We start from the raw sequence: 22,545 nt of genomic DNA, 5'->3' as shown, positions 1-22,545 counted from the left end.
GCGCTTAGGAAACAGCCGGTCAGTAAATGAACCCCATCAGCTGCTGTGATCAGCATAGATTCACACTGTTTATGTTTCTGTTGACTGAGGAATAAAATATTATTTTTGTTTGTTCTTCGTTTATTGTGTTTGTTTGGTTTTCGTTTTTAATTTTTTGCCAATATGATGCACATGTTCTACCATTTTTTTGCGGTCGGTGTAGTTCACAGTATTTTAGCTTTCTCGTATATATATATATATATATATATATATATATATATATATATATATATATATATATATATATATATATATCCTCGTCCTGCATGTTGTTGTTGGCGCAGTAGGGGTTCTTATGTCTCAACTTCATACTTGCATATTAAAATCGTGGACGCTAGCAAGATGGTCTGAAGTGTACATTCTCAGTATAGAGGATGTTTCATAAGTATTATTTTTCTTTTTCTTATTTTTCTGTCAAGAACCCAAGGATATATAGACATAAACAATAAGACTGATCATAAAATATGTTCTTAGATTCTCATCAGAAACAGCAAAAAAAATTATATATAATATTTTTTAATATAAATAATATAAACATATATAATACATATATGTATAATAAATATAATATGTATAAATATTTATATAATAAAAAATATATAAATATTTATATAATAAATATAAATATATATAATATATATTTTTTTGCTGTTTCTGATGAGAATCTAAGAACATATTTTATGATCAGTCTATTTGTTTAGCATTTACTGAAAAAGAAAAGAAAAACTACAAATTTTGGGGGGAAAAAGTAGAGGAAGTAAAAAGGAGGTAGTACAAATGACTAATGAGAAATGTAAAATAAGAGTAATTAAAGCACAGCATTGTAATGTTACACAAATGAGTTTGAAGACTGTTGCAGGGGTTTAAGTGATGAGGCGGTGAGGAGGTCCAGACTGCAGGTCCTCAGTGAGGGAGTGTAAGCTGTCTGAGTGATGACCTGCATAGAGGCTCTTAGAAGATCTCAGACTAATGAGTGGATGATGAACCTGAAAGTTACACTGAACGCTGTTTCCAAAGCAGCCGGCAAAGAGAACAAACATGAAACCGGAAAACCTAAAAAAAGGGGTAAGCTAATTTAGTTGGCACTGAGTGTCTGAATGTTATGAAATAGTCGCATAATAGTTAGCTAGCTTAGTAACGAGCCTGTCAGTGGTCTGTGTGGTCTGTCATTCGCTGACAGAGCTTCATGTAGGGGGCGCTATGGGATTTCTCCGTGGCGCCAAATCCCGGAGTCACGTGACTGAGTACAAAGCCATACTTAAGCGCGTGGCGCGAGTCTGAGTTCATCGCAGCGTTGAACCGCGGGAGTGTTTGTCCGAGCAGTCGCGGCAGATCCGGCTATTATCTGTAAGTACGTTAATATATATATATTTTGGTTTGTTTTTGGGGGGCTGCTAATGCGGGACTTTTAGCGTCACGGTGTTGGTGTTATGGGCTAGTGTAAGCGGCGGGTGTGGTAAATGTTCGGTGGAGTATCTACATGAGCAGGGACGCTCGCTAGTTTGCGTGGTTGACTTAAGTTATTAACGTCGTGTAACTTAATTTTTTTGTAACGTTTTAGGTTGGCAACGCGACCTGCGTTTCTATGTCTTTCACTTCTCTGTTGATGTCGTCTGAGGACGCAGCTGGTGTGTGGTTTGCGTGCTGGCCAGTTTCTAGCTGTTCTGCTAAACAAGGCTAGCTTGTTTTTTTTTTTCCCGCCTGGCACAATAACTAGCTACTGAGTTTCAGCCCGGTTTTATTAACAGTACTCGGTAACATTTGGTGGGCTGTGTGAGCTCGTCGCTCTGCGCTCCAAGCCCACCTAACCACTTTGTTCCAGAGCCCGGTGTCCTGTTTACCTACCCAGCGGTAAGTGCTACTCGGCGGCTGTGCGCATGAGCAGACCCACTTTGTTTTTGGCCTGTTTTCTCTGGTGCCTCTTTTGTACAATCGTTTAAAATTTAAAAAACAAAAAGTGAAGAATGAAAACAAGGATTTCTCCACTTTAATTACGCTTTTTTTATATAGACCTGGCCAGGTTATTCAGGTCCTAATTACCTATACTTCTGCTTTGCGCCTTTCCTGGTGTGCGTTTAGCACCTCCACATGGCTTACCTTCAGCGGTCACCCAAATGCCTCTGCCTTCATCAGCCAAAGTCCATTCTTATCGGTTTACTTGAGCAGTTAAACCCAAATTGCTCTATTGTGTTTATCTGGGTATGACTTCCAAACCCCCCCCCCCCCAATCCTAGTTCTTTTACACTTAAAAGATTGAGCCCCTGATCTCCATGCATGTTGACAGACTGACTGTTAGAATGATGGTTTAGCTGGATGAAATTGTACTGAGTTTGCCCTTGTGTCTTAACTTGTCTGCAGGTAACCTTGAACTAAAGCAATGAATTCTGTCAGAAAAATGAAGCAAGCGGAGAATCCCCGTGAAAATATAAAGGTAAGAGGCCTTGATTGTGCCCAGTTTAAGTATGTGGGTGAACTGGTGGATGTATGTACTGAGCATTTCAATGTTACTCATTTCCTTCTGTAAAGTGACTCTGTGAAACACAGGGTTTGGTGTGACTGCAGGGAACTGCTGCTCTGTTGAATTAATCATTGTTGATGCATGTGCACCTTTAGTACATTGTGCACTGCTGTTTAAACCTGTTAACTGTGGCTTAGCCTGCCACTGTATTGTTTGTGGGTGAAAACATTAACCAACTCCTAACTTGTAGTTGGCTGTAATGAGCTTTTTGAGGCAAGTTCCCACAGTAATTATTTGTTAAAGAATCTTGAGGTAAGATAATGATTCAGAAGGACCAATCGCTGCCTGTGGGAATTTGAGGTGTTTGCCCCATGCAGCTGATTACTGGCCTGCCCCTTTCCCACGCTTTCTAGGCTTACCGACACAGGGCTGTTTGGCTAGTGCGCTCATTTCTGTCTTATAATGACAGTTTAACAAGAGTGTAAGTGGAGAACAATGAGTCAGGTGAATGCAGTTTGTTGTACGCAGGGAGGGGAGTGCAGTTGGGCATTAAATTGAGATGTGGGAAAATCCTGAACTGCCTTTATGGCTTTTTTGTTTTTATAAACCCTAATGCAGTCATTGGTTAATGCCTTTAGTCTTGGTGTATTTTAATCAAGATGTTTCCTCTCTTGTAGAAGTTTTTTGCCGCACAGACTTCAGATTCTTTGGCAGGGAGGAGAACACTGCAAGTCCTTCAGCCATCTACACTGAATAAAAGCTTTGGGAAGTTAACTGAGGTACAAGGCCTGAGGTTTTAGGTTTTACAGTAACCAGTTTGTAGACCACAGTATCAAATGTGTTAATTTATTCTAATCTCCTTTTAGACTGGTAAGGCTGTTCCTAAGAGGAAGCTCTGGAGTGTGGACCAAGTGAAGGGATCAAAGAGGGCTAAAGCTGAAGTGGCAGTAAAAACCACAGATCCAGAAAATGAAAACCAGCCTGAAGGGATCTCTCAGGAAGCCTATGAGCTGATGGTCAAAGGTAACTTTTCTGATGTGATCAAACATTGTTTTGTGGTCACTCACTCAAGAGCAATCTTTAAGCTTTTTGTATTTGAGGTGGGTGGGGGATTTATTTATTGTGGGTTGTTTGGACAGTTCATCTGGGGATTTTGATGTAGATACTGGGCAACCAGTGTTTGAGGTATTTATGGCTTGATTTATTCAGTCTTTGTAATAGTACAACTTCAACTTGTTTGTTTGGATAGCTGCTAAAAGTTTGTTCTCAAAACATCAACAGCAAATGATGTCTGGCCTAAACTCTCTGAGTTATTGCAAAATGGGTGGTTCCTTGCTTCTAGGAGCCTGTTATACCTTTGATTGCTGGTTATACTTACAAATGCCCTCCCAAGTCAAAACCTGGAACTTTTGGCACCCCTTTTTTGCAATATGTGTTCTCTAGACTTTTTTTTTGTGTTTTTAGAAGTATAGTATGAACTCTGATGGCTTGTTTTAATAAATAAGGTGTTGCATTTTGATCGGTTGTGCCTGCTCTAGTTAAACATGAGCTTTTTGTATTTTAGAAACTCCTACATCTGCCTACTGGAAGGAAATGGCAGAGGAGAGGCGGAAAGCACTGTTCAATGTCCTTCAGGAGAATGAGAAGGTAAGTGACTTGATCTTTCTGCAAAAAAGTTACTGAACCTTACCAACCAGTTCAGTGAGCAGCTGATGGCAAATCACCCAATTTGCTCACTTTTAAATATTTTTCAACCAGCTGCACAAGGAGATAGAAGCCAAAGATGAGCAAATTGCTCAACTGAAGAGTGAGAATGATGAACTTCAGGAGCTAGCACAGCATGTCCAACATATGGCTGACATGATAGAGGTAAGCACTCTCTCTCTTGCTCAATGTCTTGTTACCTTGGTTTCTTGGGTTTGAATTAACTAATGTTAACTTGATTTGCAGAGGTTAACTGGAAAAAGCCCGGATAACTTGGAAGAGCTGCGAGAGATGGCCTTTGATGCAGTAGATGATGAGGAGGAGGATGATGCAGAAGACCAGAGTGAAGAGGAGGACAATATAAGTGATGCAGAGGATGAAGAACCAGACTTGGAAAATGCAGAGAATAAAGAGCCTGTGCCAGAAGTGGAAGATGATGCTGTCTCCGATGCAGAAGAGCCAAAGTGATGTTCATTAGTGCTTTATCCAGATGTGAACTATAGAAGTGATGTTTGTGCATTGTTGGTTCTGGAATGTTTCATTGGTCATAATTGAACTACTTTGACTGCCTTTTCTCTCAAACAAGTGAAGTGCAATTACATTTGTGTTTTAGTATTTTTTTTATTTAACTTTGTAAATAATTTGACTGTTTTATGGCTTGTGTAGATGTGATGCTTTCTGTACATATGTAAAACATGGACATGTACATGAATAAAGTGCCATATTTTCATAAACCTTGTCAGTCTTTACCTGTTTAAATGTTTGCTGCTTGTGGGAATGTAGTCAGTATTCATGAATCTGTTTTGGCTGGGATCACCAACAAACCCAGTGTTTGAAGTTTAATTTTTTTTGTTTTAACCCTGCTCTTAACAGCAGCAATCATTGTATTGTTAATCTGTACAAGACACTAAATCAGTCATTGCTGCATTGCTGAAATGGACTTAATTTCAGTTCCACAGTGTGGGTTTGCAGACATATTGGGTCATCTGACTCAGATTAATTCTTTAAAGTATGGGTAGATTGTTTGCCATCAACCTGCTGATAACCCAATAATCTAGAATAGGTAAAGATGGGCCAGAGCTGGCACAGACTATCATTACCAAGGTATTTTAAATGCCTAAAATGTGCTTCTACTCTCTTGACTATGACTATCATTGTGAATTCTTGTAAATGTCTTGACACTCCTTTGGGGGGGGGGGGGCTAAGGTTTAATAGCAGAACAAAGCTTGTGTCATGTTGACACTGTTCACATGCTGGTCCAGAATGGCAATCCAAGAGAACAGTTTCTCACTGAAGACCCTGAAGCCTCTGTTACCTTTATTAGATTCCAAGTTGGAAACAATGAGAGGTGGAGCTGAAATAACAGGGCTGAACTTTCAAGCTTTATCTGATGAGATTTCATTACAAAAGAATGAGGAAAATCATGAATGAGTAGCTTAAACCTAATATGTCCAATGGTCTGTTAATGTTCAGTCACCTTTGGTCTGAGGTATGCAAACAGGTTCAGCACAACTCAACATGTCCTGCCAGATTTCCACATATGGCAAAAGATTACAACAGCTAGCAGGTTTGCCCTGATAGTTCTGCAAAAATAAACTTTATTGCCACTTTCAATAGACAGAGGAAATACTGTAAACTCAAAAGAGGAAAATCCAATCGAGAGATCGTTACGGAACAGATGTAACAATAAATGTTCTGCGTTTGTTCAAAACCAAGTGGTTATAGATTAAAAAGCTGGAGGATCGGACAAGCCACTGGTATCAAAAAAAAAAAAAAAAAAAAAAAAAGTCATCTCAAGCCAGACATCATTAAAACTAAAATATTTAGCAGGGTTTCAGAAGCTTTAAGTGGAAAAATAAAAACAAATGTAAAAATGAGGCAAGGCTTTTGTCTTACCTTGGACTTGAATAAAGCATACCAATGTGCATTACACTAGTCACCTTAATTACCTGTACTTATATGCACAAAGAAAACTATTCCCTTAAAGATTGATGCTCAAGCCCAGAAACACTGATGTGAATGAGAAGAACTCACAGAACAGACAAGAACTTCCAACTGGTAATATGCTAATGGACAAAAGGCCATTTAATCTGCGTCATTATACTGATGCAGGTTAAGAAACGAAACAAGTCAGGCTAAGATTGGTTTTACATCAGTTATGGCTTTAGAAACTTGTGCAGTTTTTTATGACAGTTTTCTATAGAAACGATGAAAGCTAAAAAGTAGCTTAGTTGTGCTTGATTAGCATGTTGTTACAGGGAATATCCACGTTCTCTCAGTACAATCTTTTTGAAAATGTGCTTCTTCAGTGACTTTCCTGCTTTTTCCTTTGGTGTAATTATTTAGGCAGTAACAAAATCCTAATGCCTTGTTTACACAACCATAAAGTTCTACATTGTAGGTGTTTAAAAGATCAAAAAGAATAAGAAGGGGGTTCCTATGATATTGCAATTGAAGTTACAGGACCTCTTACACTGAGGTATGTGAAATGTTAGACAGAACATCTTTTAAAAATCATGAAAACATAAAAAAAAAGAATAAAACTTTACATTTAAACATTATGAGTATTTGTATGTGTGTGTGGCTGATGGAGTATCTCAGTAATTACAAATACTGGAGGAGTACTGTATTAAATGTCCACATAAATAAGTAGCTAGGTTTAGTATACGTATTGCAGATACAATCCATTTTGAGTGGTTAAAAAAGAAAACGATGCAAGACAAGCGACAAGTAAAAAATAAATTAGGTCAAGAAAAATCAGTCGCCACAGGAAATAATAAATGTGACTCAGTAGTACAGTTACAATAGGCACAGAAGCTAGTTGGATCACAGAGCACTGTACTTCCAGTCTTCATTGAAGTTAAACATCAAATTCACAGTAATTCCATTAACACTTCTCTTACTCCATATAGCAAAAAGTGCATTTTAACACACATCCGTACACACACGCGCACACACACCCAAGCATACACACCTGCAGCACAGTGCCAGTCTGTCCTTGAGTAAGAATTCCAACCCACCATAGTATTTCTACCATATATCTCTGGAATAACATCTGAAGAAGGTCTCCTCGAGCAGGCCTCTTCTTCTACTGCGCATTGTTCCATACAAGGCAATACTGACCCTTGATAGGTTAAAGGCAAGCAGACTGGCTGTCAATCAGTCAATCCATCAGTCAATCAATCAATGAATCCTTTGCAGGTGATGAGCGGTTCACTGGTCGATCGATAAGGGAACTAAACAAGGGGGCTGGATGAACAGATCTGTGCTTCTCTTGTCTGTTCTCAAAGCGTCCATGATGAGCGGTGTGGAGACGAGCACAAATTGTGTCCAGTGATCCCAACAGTTAGAGCTTACTTACATCATCATACACATACTCACATGCTCACATGCTCTCTCTCTCTCTCTCACACACACACGCGCACACACACACAGTAACTAGGAGGGTTAAATTAAACCTGTCCCTCAGTATTCCTGAAACCAAACAGGAAGCAAGGTAGCTCTCAGGTAGTTCAGGTAGTTCACGTAGGGTATGCCACACAATACACAGATAACCATGTGCTCTATTTACATGCCTCTGATAAGTGCAAAATTCAGGAACATCAACTAATATTAACAAATAATTAAATGATATTTAATAAAGACTGTTATTATTGTAAGATCAATAGCGATATGAATGGTCGTGACCATAAAAGTGATAAGTGTACTGCTGTAACCCATCTGTGCAGAGGGAAATGGCTTCAGAAGTCTCGGCGTGAGGAGCCCTGCTATTGAGCGGCTTTTCTGAGGAGCTCTGAAGTGCTCAGTGTCGGCACGCTCTCAGTTTAAGGATCATGTATGCCACGGCTGGCGCTGGGCCACAGAGCAAAAAGAGTAAAGCTGGGGCTTTCACCCAGGCTTTTCCAGCTTCTCTCAGAAGGCAGTGGTGACTGCATTGCCACGGCGCGTCCCCAGTCGCACCATCTCCCTCGGCACTGTGTCCAACTGCTCGTATGCCAGTCGACCCTCCTCGCCTGTACACAGGGACATGCACTTTGTCAAACATTCTCTCAGAGGAGCCACAGTCAAGTGCTACAGAAAGCCAACCTGAACTTTTCTTGCCTACTGGGTACATGGGTGCAAGCTATAGAAATCTGATGAAGCCAACAGTATACAAACATTTACAATGTTAAAAGTCTGAGGTACTATTAAACACATGCAAGCAAACTTTTCAAATACGTTCCATCAAATTGCATCTTTTCATCATTTTCTGCTACCTTCAAAGTTGGAGAGATATCTTGCGTTTGCTCTAATGCTAGTCTGGGACCTTTCTGGGTAATGTGATTGGTGTAGCATAGTGGGTAACAATTCCCTGGCTAAGCAAGCCCACCAATAAGAGTCCTTGGGCATAACGTCTACCTCTACATTTGCTTACCGCCCCTACCCCTCCCTCACCCATTCCAATATTAGTATGTCAGTCGCATTTTGACTGGCACTTGGCATTGCCATGATTTCTGGAATCTAACTATACATGCAGCAGTGCAATGTTGTTAAGTGATGCTGTTGTCTTCTTTCAAATATCAAATCAACAGGAAAAAATCACAATTTTTCACATTAGAACAATTCAAGCATCTGCAAAGAATTTATCATCTTAAGTTGAACAAGTTGGCAAGACTTCAAATATTACTAACAATTTCCATTGAAATCCCTAATATTTTTGCAAAAGTCTTATGGATTGAATTGTAATTGTAGACATTGCCTAACTTACCAAATGTGAGGAGTGTTTCTATGGCAACGTGGCGGAGCTCTTCATCGGCTGAGTCACACAGTGACACGATTGCATTAATGCTCTCTACAGCCTGAGAGAGAGAGACAGGCAGAAGCAATGTAACACCTTCCTGTCTTTAATATGATCACATTATTGTGACTTAATAGCCAACGAACTACAGTGATTATATCAGTGTGTCAGTCATACTGACCTGCAGGCAGCTTAGAGCAACACAAGCAGCTCTCTGCGTGTGCACCCCTGCTTCTGATAAGGCTTGAGCGTAGCAATCCACTGCCTGTATGCACACACACACACACACACACACACACACACACACACACACACACACACACACACACACACACACACACACACACACACACACACACACACACACACACAATTAGGCCCAAAATAATCTCCTGCTTGTCTTTAAAAGCTACGCTCAATATTTGTGATACTCAAAGGCAGCTTAAGAGACATACCAGCTAAAAAAAACACAGTTAAGATCAAAGAACAAACATAACAGGCATCAGCTGATTAAATCAGTAGCCCACTTTGTCAAAAGTCAGAGTGAGGCTTAACACCCCTATGGGCAACAACACTGACCTTTGATCTGAAAGGTGGATGTGAGGCAGCATTAGAAAGAAAGGCAGTGGCGGCCTTGCTGAGCTCAGGGTCATCAGAGGTCAGCAGGCTAGCAAGGGTGTGCAGGGTGTGTGGGCGGGGCTGGAGGCAGGTGATTGACATCTCCTGCAGCTCCTCCACATCACCACAAGTCAGACGCTCTGCAAACACAGCTGCACAGAACACAACACACGGCATTCAACCTCTCTGCACTCTAACCAGTAACCAACAAACTACAGCAAAATGCTGCTCACCTTATAATACACAGAATACAGATGTGTAAAGATGAAGCTCATCTGATAAAGAGTTCATATGCAGTGGTACACAGTTATGGCCAACGAAAAAAAGAAAAGGATAATGAGCAGAGTATACTAGTGTTGATAAGTCAATGTAAATAATCACTTTTATTTATTTATTTATTTATTTTACAGCATCTTAAGTTAAAAATACAAATACTCATGATAAAAAATTAGGTCTCCCTGACTACAAGTAGACAGGAATAGTTCCTTCAACTGAAATACCAGTAATGATGCTTAATATAAGAAAAATAAAAGAAAAAAAGGCTATAAAGAAAAAGAAGGAAGGGATGGTGACCCTAATGGTGGCCTTTCTTGTAAGGTTACTTTTTTGGATATATATATATATATATATATATATATATATATATATATATATATATATATATATATATATATATATTTGTTTGTTTGTTTTTTTAGAACAAACCAATGTTTGTGTGTGTGTGCCGTACCCTCTCTGGCCACCTCCAGCAGGTGTCGTTCCATGTCGGTGACGTTGTGCTGGGTGGCGTAGCTGTGAAACTGAAACACTGTCAGCACATCCTGGGCCAAAGAGGAGGGGGAGGGGGAGGGGCACGAGGCCAGGTCACTCCTGTCCACCATCTCACTCACCACCAGCCTGATCACTGCACACATACACACACACACATACACAACAGAAGTTACATTAAAGACAAGATGCAATTCCGGTATTATGAATAATCCCCAACACACAGCACTGTAACTTTGTAATCAGTGCTTTTAACTCTTAATTATGAGCTTCTTCCACCAGTTAAGTGCAGAATTTAACATGGCTTGTATGAGTAACGTACACAACACAACAGTAAGAACTGTAAGAAGAGTGGTAGAACAGGGAAGAGTGAGAATAATGAGGCTGCAGTGCAGCTAGACATGGTGTATACCTGAGTCTGCACTGTGGGGGTGTGTCTCCTGCAGTGGTGCAGTAAAGCTATGGTGCATGTGTTTCAGCACTCTGTCCAGTGTGGTGTGGAAAAGGCCTGCAGAACCACTGCACTCGGACCACAGTGCCAACAGCGATGGCCGCTCCGCCAGTCCAGGTAGCACTGAGCACACACACACACACACACACACTAAGTTAATAGGATCGCACCTGATTTACAATAACTAACAATAATGCTTACTAGCTGCATATACACTATATGTCCAAATGTTTGTGGACACCCCTTTTAATGAATGCATTCAGTTACTTTAAGTTGCGGCCATTGGTGACACAGGTGTGCAAATGCACACTCACACAGCTCGTTTAGTCCCTATATAGTTCCTATTGGCATTGTGTCTAATGCCAGGCATGGGCCAAAGCATTGAGCTAGGAAAGAAGAGTTGGGGGATGAGGTGGGGTGAGCTGAATGCAGAATGTAGAATTACAGAGGGTCCTAACAAGAGGTTTATCTATTTATCCATTAAATATATGCTCAAATACAAATTATTTTAGTCTGCTTTAGGTACATTTCTGTACTTAGTGTTACTAATGTTGGAGCACTACTCTGCCACAGGGTGGCACAACAGCACACAATACAGAACACAGGTGATACAGACACTCTCTGTGTTTAATTTTGTGTTTACTTTTGCCAATAACAAGAAACAAACAGAACCTGTTAGTTTAGCTGAGATTAGAGCTAATTATGTGAGTCTTACTGCCAATGCATGTGAGTTAGAAGCCCTGTCTTACCCAACGCTGGAAGCATTTAACAGGATCCAGTGTAGCTCACATACACTAATTACTGCTCACCCTTAAAACACATTTAATTGTATATTTATTTACCCTGTTGAAATACAGTAATAATGCAACGCCTTTCACCTTGCATGTCATCTGACTTGTGCTATTGTGCTGTGATTTGCTCAAGATCTTACTAAACTTGACAACAGTAGCCCAGCAGTGGGAGGTTTTGTGTGGTAATGAGCCATTCACACGCTTCAAGCTACTGAAGTTAAGCTGTTCTCTTCTATAACATATTAGAGTACATAACATCAGATTTCAGAAGAATGTTCTGATTTGTTCTGAAATGTAACATTTTGGGCATTTGAGCGAGTTGACAGGCAGCCAATACTGGAGCATAGGGACCCCCTGCTTGTTGTGGGGTATTTCACACATGGCATGTACAACACCCTTACCATCTGCTGCAGAGCTGATGCTGCCCAGCCGCTCTATGCTGTTCTCAGTGAGCTCCTCCAGCAGGAGGGTTTGAGTCGAGAGCTTGTGCAGATGAGCCTTGTGCTGCCATGGGCTCCCTCCTGAGGTCAACATCTACAACCACACACACACACACACACACACACACAAGAAACATGAGTGCTTTATGTCAACAAACCTGAGACATTTATGTTTAACATGTACACAAATCGCAATACGAGTGTTGTCACTATAAACACTCAATGATCACTTTGATGGAGAAGTATTTGTGGAGTGTATAAGGGCATGAAATATATGTGTATTCAGTTCTGCGATGTGGGTAGACCTCTGTGGGTTGCTTTGTGTGAGGGGATATAGTTCACTGTCAGCACCTGAATTAGGTGGCTGCAGTACTGTAGGTGAATAACGATGGCCACATCCAGGTTCTCGTTGCCAGTGGTGAGTGGGAGTGGGCTGCCGGCCACGCTGTTACCCACTCCTGTGTCCTCCGTCAGGGCTTCACTCAGGTGACCTCTGGCCTCTGGGTGCTGTCCCGCCCTGTTAAACACACATACTATAACTCTCACCACAAGAGGGCAGTGCAACATAGCATATTCACAATTTAAAAAAAAAGGTTTGGTGTCAAAAGCAGTATATTTAATATATTATTAGTGATGAATTGTGATTTATAATCACTGCACCCAAAAAAGATGGAGAAAAAGAAAAAGCTTTTTTACATAAAAAAAAAGTCATGCTGAAGTTGAGGACTTACCCAATCCTTTCCGTCTCCATATCAAAAAACACAGAGCGTGTGACAGCGGCGTGGTCATCCCCAGTGTCATCATCATCAAAGTCAGAGGTGTTAAGGAAGTCAAAGCTTTCCAGGGCGCTCTCCACAGTAAGGCTAAGGCTGGACGAGCGGCTCCTCTGAGCAGGGCCCCGGCACTGAAAAAGACACAATAGCATTTAAACTCTGTCAGTTTGGACTGAACACAGAATACAGAGGGTGAGTCATTCAAATCATGAACCAGGGCTGTGGATATCCTACCTTCAGCAGGTCCTCTAATTTCATCACTTCCTGCTCAAGGTCCTGAAGCTCCCTGCAGCGCTGACTTAGGCTCTCTAGCCTCAGCAGCAGGCTCTGGATGGCTTCCTCCAGGCTGCTCTCCAGGAAAGCTCTGCTGCCCTCTCCAGCCCAGCTCAGAGCCCCAGCCTCTGGTAGGATTTCAGATGAGGTCAGCCGCCTGACCAGTTGCCTGGTCAGACTGCCCTCCTCCCCATCCAGCTCCACTGGTTTCAGCTCTGATGCTTCGTCAGGTCCTCCAGGCTCCAGGAACACTACGTCCTCAGGTCCCACAGCAGACAGCTGGCCCTCAGAGGACAGAGAGGGTGCTGTGGAGCCATAGCCAGGGCCCTGGCCCTCCCAGTCCCGCTCAGAGTCTGCTTCACTGGCACTGGCCAGGCTTGCGCTCACACTGCCGCTTTCCTCTTCCTCCTCACCTACCTCTTCCTCTGCCTGTTGATGTACTGTAGGAGGGAGTTGCAGAGGGTCTGTCTCAGGGGGTGTGACGGTGATCTCAGGGTTTGACTGACTAGGGGCAGGGCTGGAGGTGGAGGTGTCTGAGAAGGTGAAGGACAGGCGCTTGCACTCGGCCACTCCACAGCCGCCGTTCTCAAAAACATCATCAGGCAGAGTGGACTGTGAGATAAAAAGACAAGCAAGCAATGAGTAATGAACACATTTTAATCCTTGATCTTCTAGGTGATTTGACCTTTAAAACACATCTCCTACCATCTCTTGCCATCTAAACAGTGCATTTCTGTATGCAATTAAGCATAGGTGAAATAATAGGAGGAAGGATAAGGTTAGTGAATATTGCGGATGATTGGAAATAACAAGGAACAATGTAGACATGCTGGGAATGTTGGGATAGTTATGATACAGTAGATCTGAAAGACAGCAAGAACACCAACACACACATACAAACACACACAGCAGACATCTAAAGTAGCTAAGCACACACCACCCTGACTCACATAGACTTCCAGACTGGACCTGGGGCGTGGCCGCAGCACAGCCAGGTCGCCAAACGAGCGACTGCGTCTGAGCTTCTCTAAAAGAGTGTCCCTGAGTGTGTGCAGGAAAGAGAGACGGTGGCCCTGCCGAAGCTGAGGCTGCCATGTCTGTGCCCCCAGAGTGGACAGACGCACACGATAGGGGCAGGGGAATGTTGGCACAGAGGACCAGGTCAAGGCAGTTAATAGTGGTAATTAGGAACAGTAACTGGGACTGGGTGCAAAATACACACTGATACACAAAAAGATGCAGCAGACAGCATGGTAACATTAAGGGTGGATCAGGTTGGATAAGACATTAAGAGTGAGTTTGTGTGGGGTTTCAGGGTTAATGTAAATGAACTCTACCAAGATCTGACTCCAATTTGTAATAAATCATAATACACTAAACGTCATGGATACTCACAAAGAAGGACGTGTCCTGGAAAGTTGGTGTTTCCGGCGTGCCTTGACTGTACACAGACACTCGTCTCTGCAGGGCCGTAGCTTTGCTCACATTACCAGAGGACAGGGTCAGATCCTCCACATCAAATGGACTACAGGGGAAGGAGACAGATGGTATTGAGGCAATTCAAACTCTTAAGTCAGTCCCTGTCCCAAAGGTCCCCAGCAGAGGGCAGCATGTGTCACTTTTTAATAGGATTTGTGAACTGAAGCACTGTCCCACTTGCTACTGGTTGTGTTACTTACAACCAGGTGACTTCCAGGTTCAGCTTGATGGTGCCCAGGTCATTGACATCCACAGCCACCACCTGCGGCATGGCAGTGAACAGGTCCTTTGTCTCACAGATAACACTGCCCACCAGGACATGAGTGGCAAGCCCCTTCAGCTCAGTCACCTGAGAAAAGGGTAACAGAGGGTTATTGCCATAGTCAGGGTATGCTAGCTACACTACATTCTTGGGTGCAAGCCAATTAATTTACAGCTGTTAAACCACTGACAGTTCAGTGACATGTACCCAAATGTAGTGGATCAGCAAAGACATTTTTTGTTTACAAATAAAGGAAACTTAAAAGAATGCACCTACAGGAAGTGCCAAACACACTTGTTAACAGTCGTGTGAAATTGTGAACAGTTAGAATCAGGCGCAGCACATCATCAGCAGATGATTAAAACCTGGCTAGATAAGATTTTGGAGGAGCAGGTCTTTAGTTTGACTTGCTCAAACTAAATGCTTTTGCATGCTTAAAGACTGCAGTAGAGGTCATTTTTATTATCCATTACAATAACACTACAGCTTTCACAATGTGTAATACTATCCATAACACTGTAAAGAAATAAACTATATGGACAGAAGTGTCAGGACACATGCTCATGTGCCGTTTCTTCTGTAATCAAGGGTATTATTGGAGTAACTGTCTCCACTGTTCAGGCAAGGCAAGGCACTCAGTAATAAGAGTGTTAGTGAGGTCAGGATGGTTGGATGAGCCCCATCCCAACTCATCCCAAAAGCTTCAGGAAGTTTGTATATATATATATATATATATATATATATATATATATATATATATATATATATATATATATATATATATATATATATATATATATATATGCACCTTAATGGAGATGAGATCTGTGATAAGTGGCATGAAGATCATCTCCTCTCCATCCCAACTCTGCCTGGAGTTAGCCTCAATCTTCCCTTTCAGCTTCCACCGCTGCCGTCCATACCGCATGAAAATCTAAGAGGAGGGAGGGAATATATACACATTAAAATAAAAGATGAAGAGAGAAAGATGATGAGGTTTGAAAGATAGAAACAGCCGTATGTGCTCATTCAATCAGTGCTGCACAACAATTAGAGAGAAAGCACATTCGGCACAAGCACATGAGTGATTTGGGTTTTATATAGGCTTATAAAACCCATTTCAGTGGGCTGGAGGAGGACTGTGCTGCTGGATTAGAGTGCAGAGTGTTGCTAAGGGAACGGTCATTATGGATGTACTTGACGTACTTAGCAGATTCCCAGGCATTTTCTATGAGTAGGGTGTAATTGGGAAGAAGGGAGATGCATTTATTGGCCAGAATTACACAAATTACTGCATCAAAGCACATTAGCTTTGGAGTTGTTTTAAGTTTAATAGTACTTTATGCAACTTACCTCGTACTGATCACCTGGACAAAGCCTGGCAAAGCCAGCCAAACCTGAGGGAGGAGAACATGATTACAATAAACAACTATTTATTAACTGATACCACTCTCTCAGTGCTATCTCAGTCACGCCGTTTTACCTTTCATTTTGATATGGAATTCTCCCAACAGGTTCTCCAGCTCGCCTTCGAAAGTGCTCATGTTCTAAAGGAAATACATGAGACAGATAAGCTACTGCTGTGCTAGCACCAGTGCTGCCACAGTATGCAAACCTTTTTTGTTTTTTGTTTGGAGAATAGCTCAGGAGGTTCAGCTTAACCCATTATGCGAACATAATCAGCATCTTTCAAGTTGGTGTGTTGGTGGGAGAATGCAAGAAACCAAAAGAGAGAAATAATACCTCTGTATATTCTTTGTAGCGGCGGTTGACCTCGGCCAGGCTGTCTCGTGTGCCCTTAGTAGATGGCGAGGCAGTGAAAGCTTGCTTCATCTTGCTGGCCCCTTCTCGCAGCCTCCTCTGAATGCAGAAGCCTTCATACAACTCATCAACCTGCAGCAAAAGACACACAGGATTAGTCTTGAGAAATTCAACACACTCACACCCAGGCCAATTATGCTTTCTTGGACTTCTGGCCACGAAAAGCAGAGGCATCAACATATTTTTTATGATATTCAGTGCAGGGAAAAGCGTCCATTCACCAGGCCTACGATTACATTTCTGAAGAATTCTGCAAGTGTGCATTTTCCCACACTTTCAAAGTTTAGTCTTGGACAGTGAGAAGCAGAAAATGCTCCAACAAGCCATCACAAACACATTACATTTTCAAACATTTGAGGTCTGGACTCTGGGGTGGGCTCTTCTGAGAACGCCAGCAAATTCAGCAGTTTGACTTAAATATGTTCTTTTTTTGTTTCCTTTTCCCAGTAAGAGCTTCTTGATCAGCTCTACATCCTTTCAAATTCACAGCTCTGAGTCATCTTCTCACAGTGGAAGGATGAACAAAAACACCTACAGATCCAGATCTGAAGTTTTAAAGTAATTGTTTTAATCATCTTTTTTAACTTCCTGAATCTTCCTATTGGACCTTCTTCCTCTTCTATGTGCAAGTGGTTCTTCTGAAACGAAGGTTTATACTGCTTTTGTTGGTGGAACTGTCTCTACTGTCCAGGGAATGCTTTCTACTAGATTGTGGAACATTGCTGTGAGGATCTAATTGCATTCAGCAACAACAGCATTAGTGAGGTCAGAATGTTGGATAATCACCACATCACTTCATCTGATCCCCAACTCATCCCAAAAGTATTGGCTGGAGCGCCGTCGTTCCAGAGAACACAGTACCACTAATTCACAGCTCTTATACTGCATTGGGCGTAGTGCTAATAGGTTCTTGTTTATCTGCTCTAGAGAGTCCTATTCTATTGGCAAAACTTCTCTACAGAGACGAGAGAAGCTGAGTGTGTGTGTGTGCCTACACAGAATTAGTATTAGTATAGAATTAGTACAATTTTAAACAGTATGATTATCATTGAGTGTTATCCAGTAGTACATCATTAACACTGGTAACTGTTCATCCCCAAGGGACACACACACCCTGTTGGTAAAAAGGAGACAGTCATTGCCATGTTGATGTGGCTGATGAAGCATCTCAGCACCAGTGTCTTTAAAATAGACAAGCACATTTGGCACATTCTCAACTCAGCTCTCCAGCACGCACACACACACACAGACACACAGACACACAGACACACAGACAGAGAGAGAGAGAGAGAGAGAGAGAGAGAGAGCTTTATGATTGAGGGAAGAAGATAAAAAGAGGAGTAAGATAGAGAGGGAGAAAATGAGTAGGAAGAGAAACCGACTGTCAGTGAAATCAGTGTGTAAGATGGGATGAGGGATGACAGAAAGAGGGATGAGAGGAAAAAAAGGGAAAGGGAAAGGAAAGAGAAAGAAAAGAAGAAAAAGAGAGAGCTTGAGACAGTGCAGCAGTGCCGTCTAAAACAGCAGATGACATTTCGCCCTCCCAGTGTCATGCCGCTATGTGTATGAGTGAGCGAGCATGTGTGTGTAGAAATCACATCCTAATCATCCCCCAGGAGAGCAAAAGCAGAGGAAGTCACACTCGCGGCTGTAATCTCATATGATGAGCTAAAGACAGAGAGCAGTTGTATAAATGTGCCTATGTGTTTCAGTGTAGAGAGAAACACACAGTCAAAATCAAACAGAAACATTCATATTTAGCAGCTGAGACATTAAAGACTGATGCATTTCCAGTTTATGATCAAGAACAATGAAGAGTAGATGAGAAAATAGGACAGTAATCCAGTAGCAGCACATACGCTTCTTGAGAACCTTCTGTATCTAGTTCAAGCTAGTGGTGGCGTCAAGATTAGACACAGTGTGACATTAATACTAGGGGACAATCCTGGTACACTAAAAACACACCTAGAAAGAGACAATCCTAGTATGAGAGTGTATCGCTCAGCACTAAAACACGTCCAAAGGGGACAATACTAGTACATTAGTACAGAGAGTGTATTGTCCATCACTAAAACACACGTCTAAAAGGGACAATATTAGTACATTAGTACAGAGAGTGTATTGTCCAGAGCTAAAAAACATGTCTAAGGGGGACAACATTAGTACACTGGTATAAGGTGCATCAGCCAGCACTAAAACATGTCTAAAGGGAGCGATACTAGTAGACTGATACAGAAAGTATATCGGCCAGCACTAAAACAGGATCATCTTTAGACCTAGTACACTGATACAGAAAGTATATCAGCCAGCACTAAAACACACCTAAAAGGTACAATATTAGTACATTAGTACACATATATTGATATAGCATCGAGCAGTGTATATTGACAAATCACTAAAAAAAAATAAATAAAAAAAAAACACATCTGAAAGGGACAATTGTAATACACTGGTATAGACTAGTCTTTTCTCTCCCCTATGTGCTGAGCTGCCCCCTGCTGTCTGCTTGCTGCTGATACAAGTTAATTTATTGGATCCTATAGCGGTATATTAACACTGGTACACAGAGAGTACCGCCCAGCACTAAAACGTGTCTGAGGTTTTGGAAATTTTGAAAATATAAGAGCTGCGAGTTTTGATGAGGGTTGGACCCAATTTCTGCTGAAGGGGAAATCTCAGGGTGCAAGGGTGTGCAGCTGAAATATCTGTGTGGGTGTATCATCTGTCTGTGTGTGTATAAATGTGTGTGGTGGTGGTCCCATCTGTTTAGTTAAACTTAAGAAAAAGACCCACCCAAGTCTAGAGTACTCCACAAACTCCCACCACAGCCATTCTTCTTGTGATATGTATGTGGTTGCCTTGGCTTCTCAAAATCCCCTTTTTTCTCCCCCCTTGTCTGTGAAAGCTGTGTGTGTTGGTGGGGGCTGACTCAGCATTAGCAAGGCGTTTTATTTTCCCCAAGCACAGATTGTCTCGTCTGACAAAGAACTGCTGAGGAGTTCCACCTCTTCATTAAAGGAACATGCTGGCTTTCCCAATAATTCCTGAATTCACACATACCGTACATCCTTTAAAGGAATAGTTATGATCAAATTGAATGTACATAATTTCCCCCTTACCCTAAACATACTCCGTTAGCCAAGCGTACATTTTATCATGATGTTTATCTTTTTTTGTTTTTATTAAGACCAAAATTGCATCAAGACAATAACAGAGCCTAAGAAACTTCATTTCCTATGCAGATTGATGCTGGATGTATTACAAAAGTATAGCTGTAGTTCTGTAGAGAACATAGTAGGTTTTTGAGCTGCTATGCTTGTACTTTTACTTCCAGAAGTTTCTTTTTGCTTTTTCTTGGGTCCTTACGGGTCTTTATCTGATATTCAGACTGATTACAGGGCGCAATCTGCTGTCAAACCGCAGTGAGCTCACACACATAACAAGGTGGCCGAAATCGTTCACTATCTTGTCCCACTACCTGTTCTCTACAACAGTGCTCTATATAATAGTGATCTAGATTTTCACATGTAGGGGATAGTGAATAGGGCACAGATGTGGACACAGCTAGTGTGTCACGTGTGTGAGACAGTAGCAGAGGCCTGGATTTTGTCAGTACGTCTTTAATTAGAAAGGTATAAGCTAAATGAATGGAGCAAACATCAGACATCCTAAATGTTACTGAGTTCATATCACACACATGACAATTGCCATCACGCCTGGTGTCACCTGCTACAAACATGTGCTTGAGGCAACTGTGTAATGGGGCGTGGTCTATGACTGCAGGATTATTGGTGAGCTCAACAGAAAACTTCCCTAGCCCATCTGGCATTTGAGGAGCTCTGACACACACACACACACACACACACACACACACACACACACACACACACACACACACACACACACACACACACACACACACACACAGCAGTATAAAACAGAAAGCCATTACACTGCACTGTTCTTCTGCTTCATCCAGTCACACACTCTCAGCCTTATATCACTCTGATTAAACATTCATCTCCACTCAAACTGCTCTTTATCTTGTGTGTCGCGCCTGGAGCGATGGTGCTCGGGGGCAGAGCTCAGAGCCAATCAGAAAGCCCCGCAGTGCATGAGCCAGGAACGGTGCAGGAGGCGGCCTCAGGACAGCTCTTTCTCTCTCTCTCTCTCTCTCTTTCTCGGTCTCAGAACAAATCTACACTACTGTTCAAAAGTTTGGAATCACATCACATTAAAGAAGCTCATATTTACTAGTTAAATTCTATCTAATTACACTTGCCCAGGGAAATGCTGCTTTTTCTCCCCATTCCCCCAAATCCTACCAAACTGTGAGGTCAAAACCACGGGAATGAACCTAACCCTGACTTGCGTCTTACACCCCTTAATATAAACTACCCACAAGAAGGCACTTTTAGACTATGTGCTATTTAGCATTGCATGCTTTTATGGAACAAAAAGATGTTCCCTGTATCAACTCACACCCAGCCCAAGACTCTCGAGGGTGTAATGTGTGTGTCTATTATGAAAAACGAGACAGCTGGGGTGCATGGCCAACACCCAGTTATATTTGCATACACATACAAGACATACACACACACACCCACACATGCTCACACGTTCCCCTGGGACTGTTTTTGATCTTGGGCCCGTGTCCTTTTTAGTTCACAGCATGAGGCCTAAAAAGCTCTACTAGACCAACCCATGTTGTGCAAGCAAGCAGCTGTTTGGCAATACTATGGCTTAGTGTGTAGCTTGTGTGTGTGCGCGCATGTGTTTGTGTGGTCAGAATAATCTTGCCAAGTCATTTATCAAGCTCAAAGTAAGAAGCTGGAGCACATATGTACACATTTGCTTATACATTTCTAAGTTGCGCAATACATAAATTCCATATTTTCAGGACAATAGGACAATATAAGTACTATTGGTCTTTTTTAGTCTCAACTGAGATACCTGTAAGTCCTGTGATTACCTTTTAGGTTTGTTGGAGACTTCTTTACTCTTAGACAAAACTTGGTAGGATGGCTTGACCTGGTCATGTTGACAGTTGTTATACTTGTAAAATATTACGAACAATTTCTAATTGTTCAGTGGTTTGAGATCTATAATAATCCCGTCTCAGACCTGCATGCATTTACAATATTCTTTCTAAAGGCCTTGGTGAGAATACAATTCCCAATAAAAGTAACCATGTTTAATATTAATCACATATTTTTAGTCTTGGCTCATGCAAATTGTATCATGGATAATGTGAATAACCAATAGGAGAGTTAAACAGAAAGCACCTTCACAACCTTACATTTTAATGCACAAACTACTGCACACATAAGGGCAGCTGTGGCCAAATGCTGCTTCTGTTTCTGCTACATTGTTCAACAGTTACTCTTTTTGTAACCGGGAGAATTATGGGAAATAATCTCAAAAGGAATCCAGTAGCAAATAGTGAGCCTGCAAGATTCACAGTGTTTGTTAAATCCTATGTGAGTAATGACTAATTGTCTTTTGAAGTGTAAGCTAGTGTAAGTGTAACCAATTTTCAGACTCTTTCCAGTCTCTTTTCAAGTCTTCTAGGGTATAGTTAGCATAAAGGTCTGAGGTTTAAATATGACAGGCTCTTCCTAAATCCCCTCTAATAATGTTCTAATCATCTGCAGCTGATTTGCTGCACCTGATTCTAATTATGGGTATTTACGTTCATTTAAAAACACTTCATTTTAACAGTATAGAGATATGTTGGTAATACCTGAACACACGACTGAAGATCAAATGTCCATATGTTTAAATCTGTAACACACAAAGACTTTCAGGGCTATTGTATTTTTTTCCTGACCATAATTCCCTTTTGTAATCTTTGGTAGGACTGAAATCAAAACCAAGCTATGTTCTTCACC

At 41.6% G+C, this 22,545-nt stretch overlaps 2 protein-coding genes across 4 annotated transcripts in view; one reads left to right on the top strand and one right to left on the bottom strand.

The window, feature by feature from the left end:
* The first annotated feature begins 1,327 nt into the window (after positions 1 to 1,327).
* Positions 1,328 to 4,935, top strand: gmnn (geminin DNA replication inhibitor). 2 transcript variants are annotated; one of them, XM_072674808.1, is made up of 7 exons: positions 1,328 to 1,386; positions 2,398 to 2,470; positions 3,175 to 3,276; positions 3,364 to 3,520; positions 4,062 to 4,144; positions 4,256 to 4,366; positions 4,448 to 4,935. In XM_072674808.1, the coding sequence occupies exons 2-7, from the start codon at positions 2,417 to 2,419 to the stop codon at positions 4,667 to 4,669; spliced, it is 729 nt and encodes a 242-aa protein (XP_072530909.1). In that variant the 5' UTR covers positions 1,328 to 1,386; positions 2,398 to 2,416; the 3' UTR covers positions 4,670 to 4,935. The 2 variants fall into 2 exon arrangements, with proteins under 2 accessions (XP_072530909.1, XP_072530910.1); XM_072674809.1 differs by lacking the exon at positions 1,328 to 1,386 and adding an exon at positions 1,791 to 1,890.
* An 847-nt stretch (positions 4,936 to 5,782) lies between these two features.
* The window catches only part of ripor2 (RHO family interacting cell polarization regulator 2), a 60,548-nt gene continuing 43,785 nt past the window's right edge, over positions 5,783 to 22,545 (bottom strand). For both annotated transcript variants that reach the window (XM_072676020.1, XM_072676021.1), the window contains exons 7-22: positions 16,577 to 16,726; positions 16,317 to 16,380; positions 16,187 to 16,230; positions 15,642 to 15,767; positions 14,772 to 14,920; positions 14,488 to 14,617; positions 13,054 to 13,704; positions 12,778 to 12,950; positions 12,398 to 12,563; positions 12,008 to 12,140; positions 10,777 to 10,938; positions 10,327 to 10,500; positions 9,558 to 9,748; positions 9,160 to 9,243; positions 8,949 to 9,039; positions 5,783 to 8,214 (exon numbers count right to left, since the gene is read on the bottom strand). In XM_072676020.1, coding sequence (XP_072532121.1) covers positions 8,114 to 8,214; positions 8,949 to 9,039; positions 9,160 to 9,243; positions 9,558 to 9,748; positions 10,327 to 10,500; positions 10,777 to 10,938; positions 12,008 to 12,140; positions 12,398 to 12,563; positions 12,778 to 12,950; positions 13,054 to 13,704; positions 14,488 to 14,617; positions 14,772 to 14,920; positions 15,642 to 15,767; positions 16,187 to 16,230; positions 16,317 to 16,380; positions 16,577 to 16,726 — 2,589 coding nt within the window. In that variant the 3' untranslated portion in view covers positions 5,783 to 8,113. The remainder of the gene's footprint in view (positions 8,215 to 8,948; positions 9,040 to 9,159; positions 9,244 to 9,557; positions 9,749 to 10,326; positions 10,501 to 10,776; positions 10,939 to 12,007; positions 12,141 to 12,397; positions 12,564 to 12,777; positions 12,951 to 13,053; positions 13,705 to 14,487; positions 14,618 to 14,771; positions 14,921 to 15,641; positions 15,768 to 16,186; positions 16,231 to 16,316; positions 16,381 to 16,576; positions 16,727 to 22,545) is intronic.

Source organism: Salminus brasiliensis, chromosome 3 (assembly GCF_030463535.1).
Source record: "Salminus brasiliensis chromosome 3, fSalBra1.hap2, whole genome shotgun sequence".
In the NCBI taxonomy this organism is placed as follows: domain Eukaryota; kingdom Metazoa; phylum Chordata; class Actinopteri; order Characiformes; family Bryconidae; genus Salminus; species Salminus brasiliensis.
This window is presented reverse-complemented; position numbering and strand designations above follow the sequence as displayed.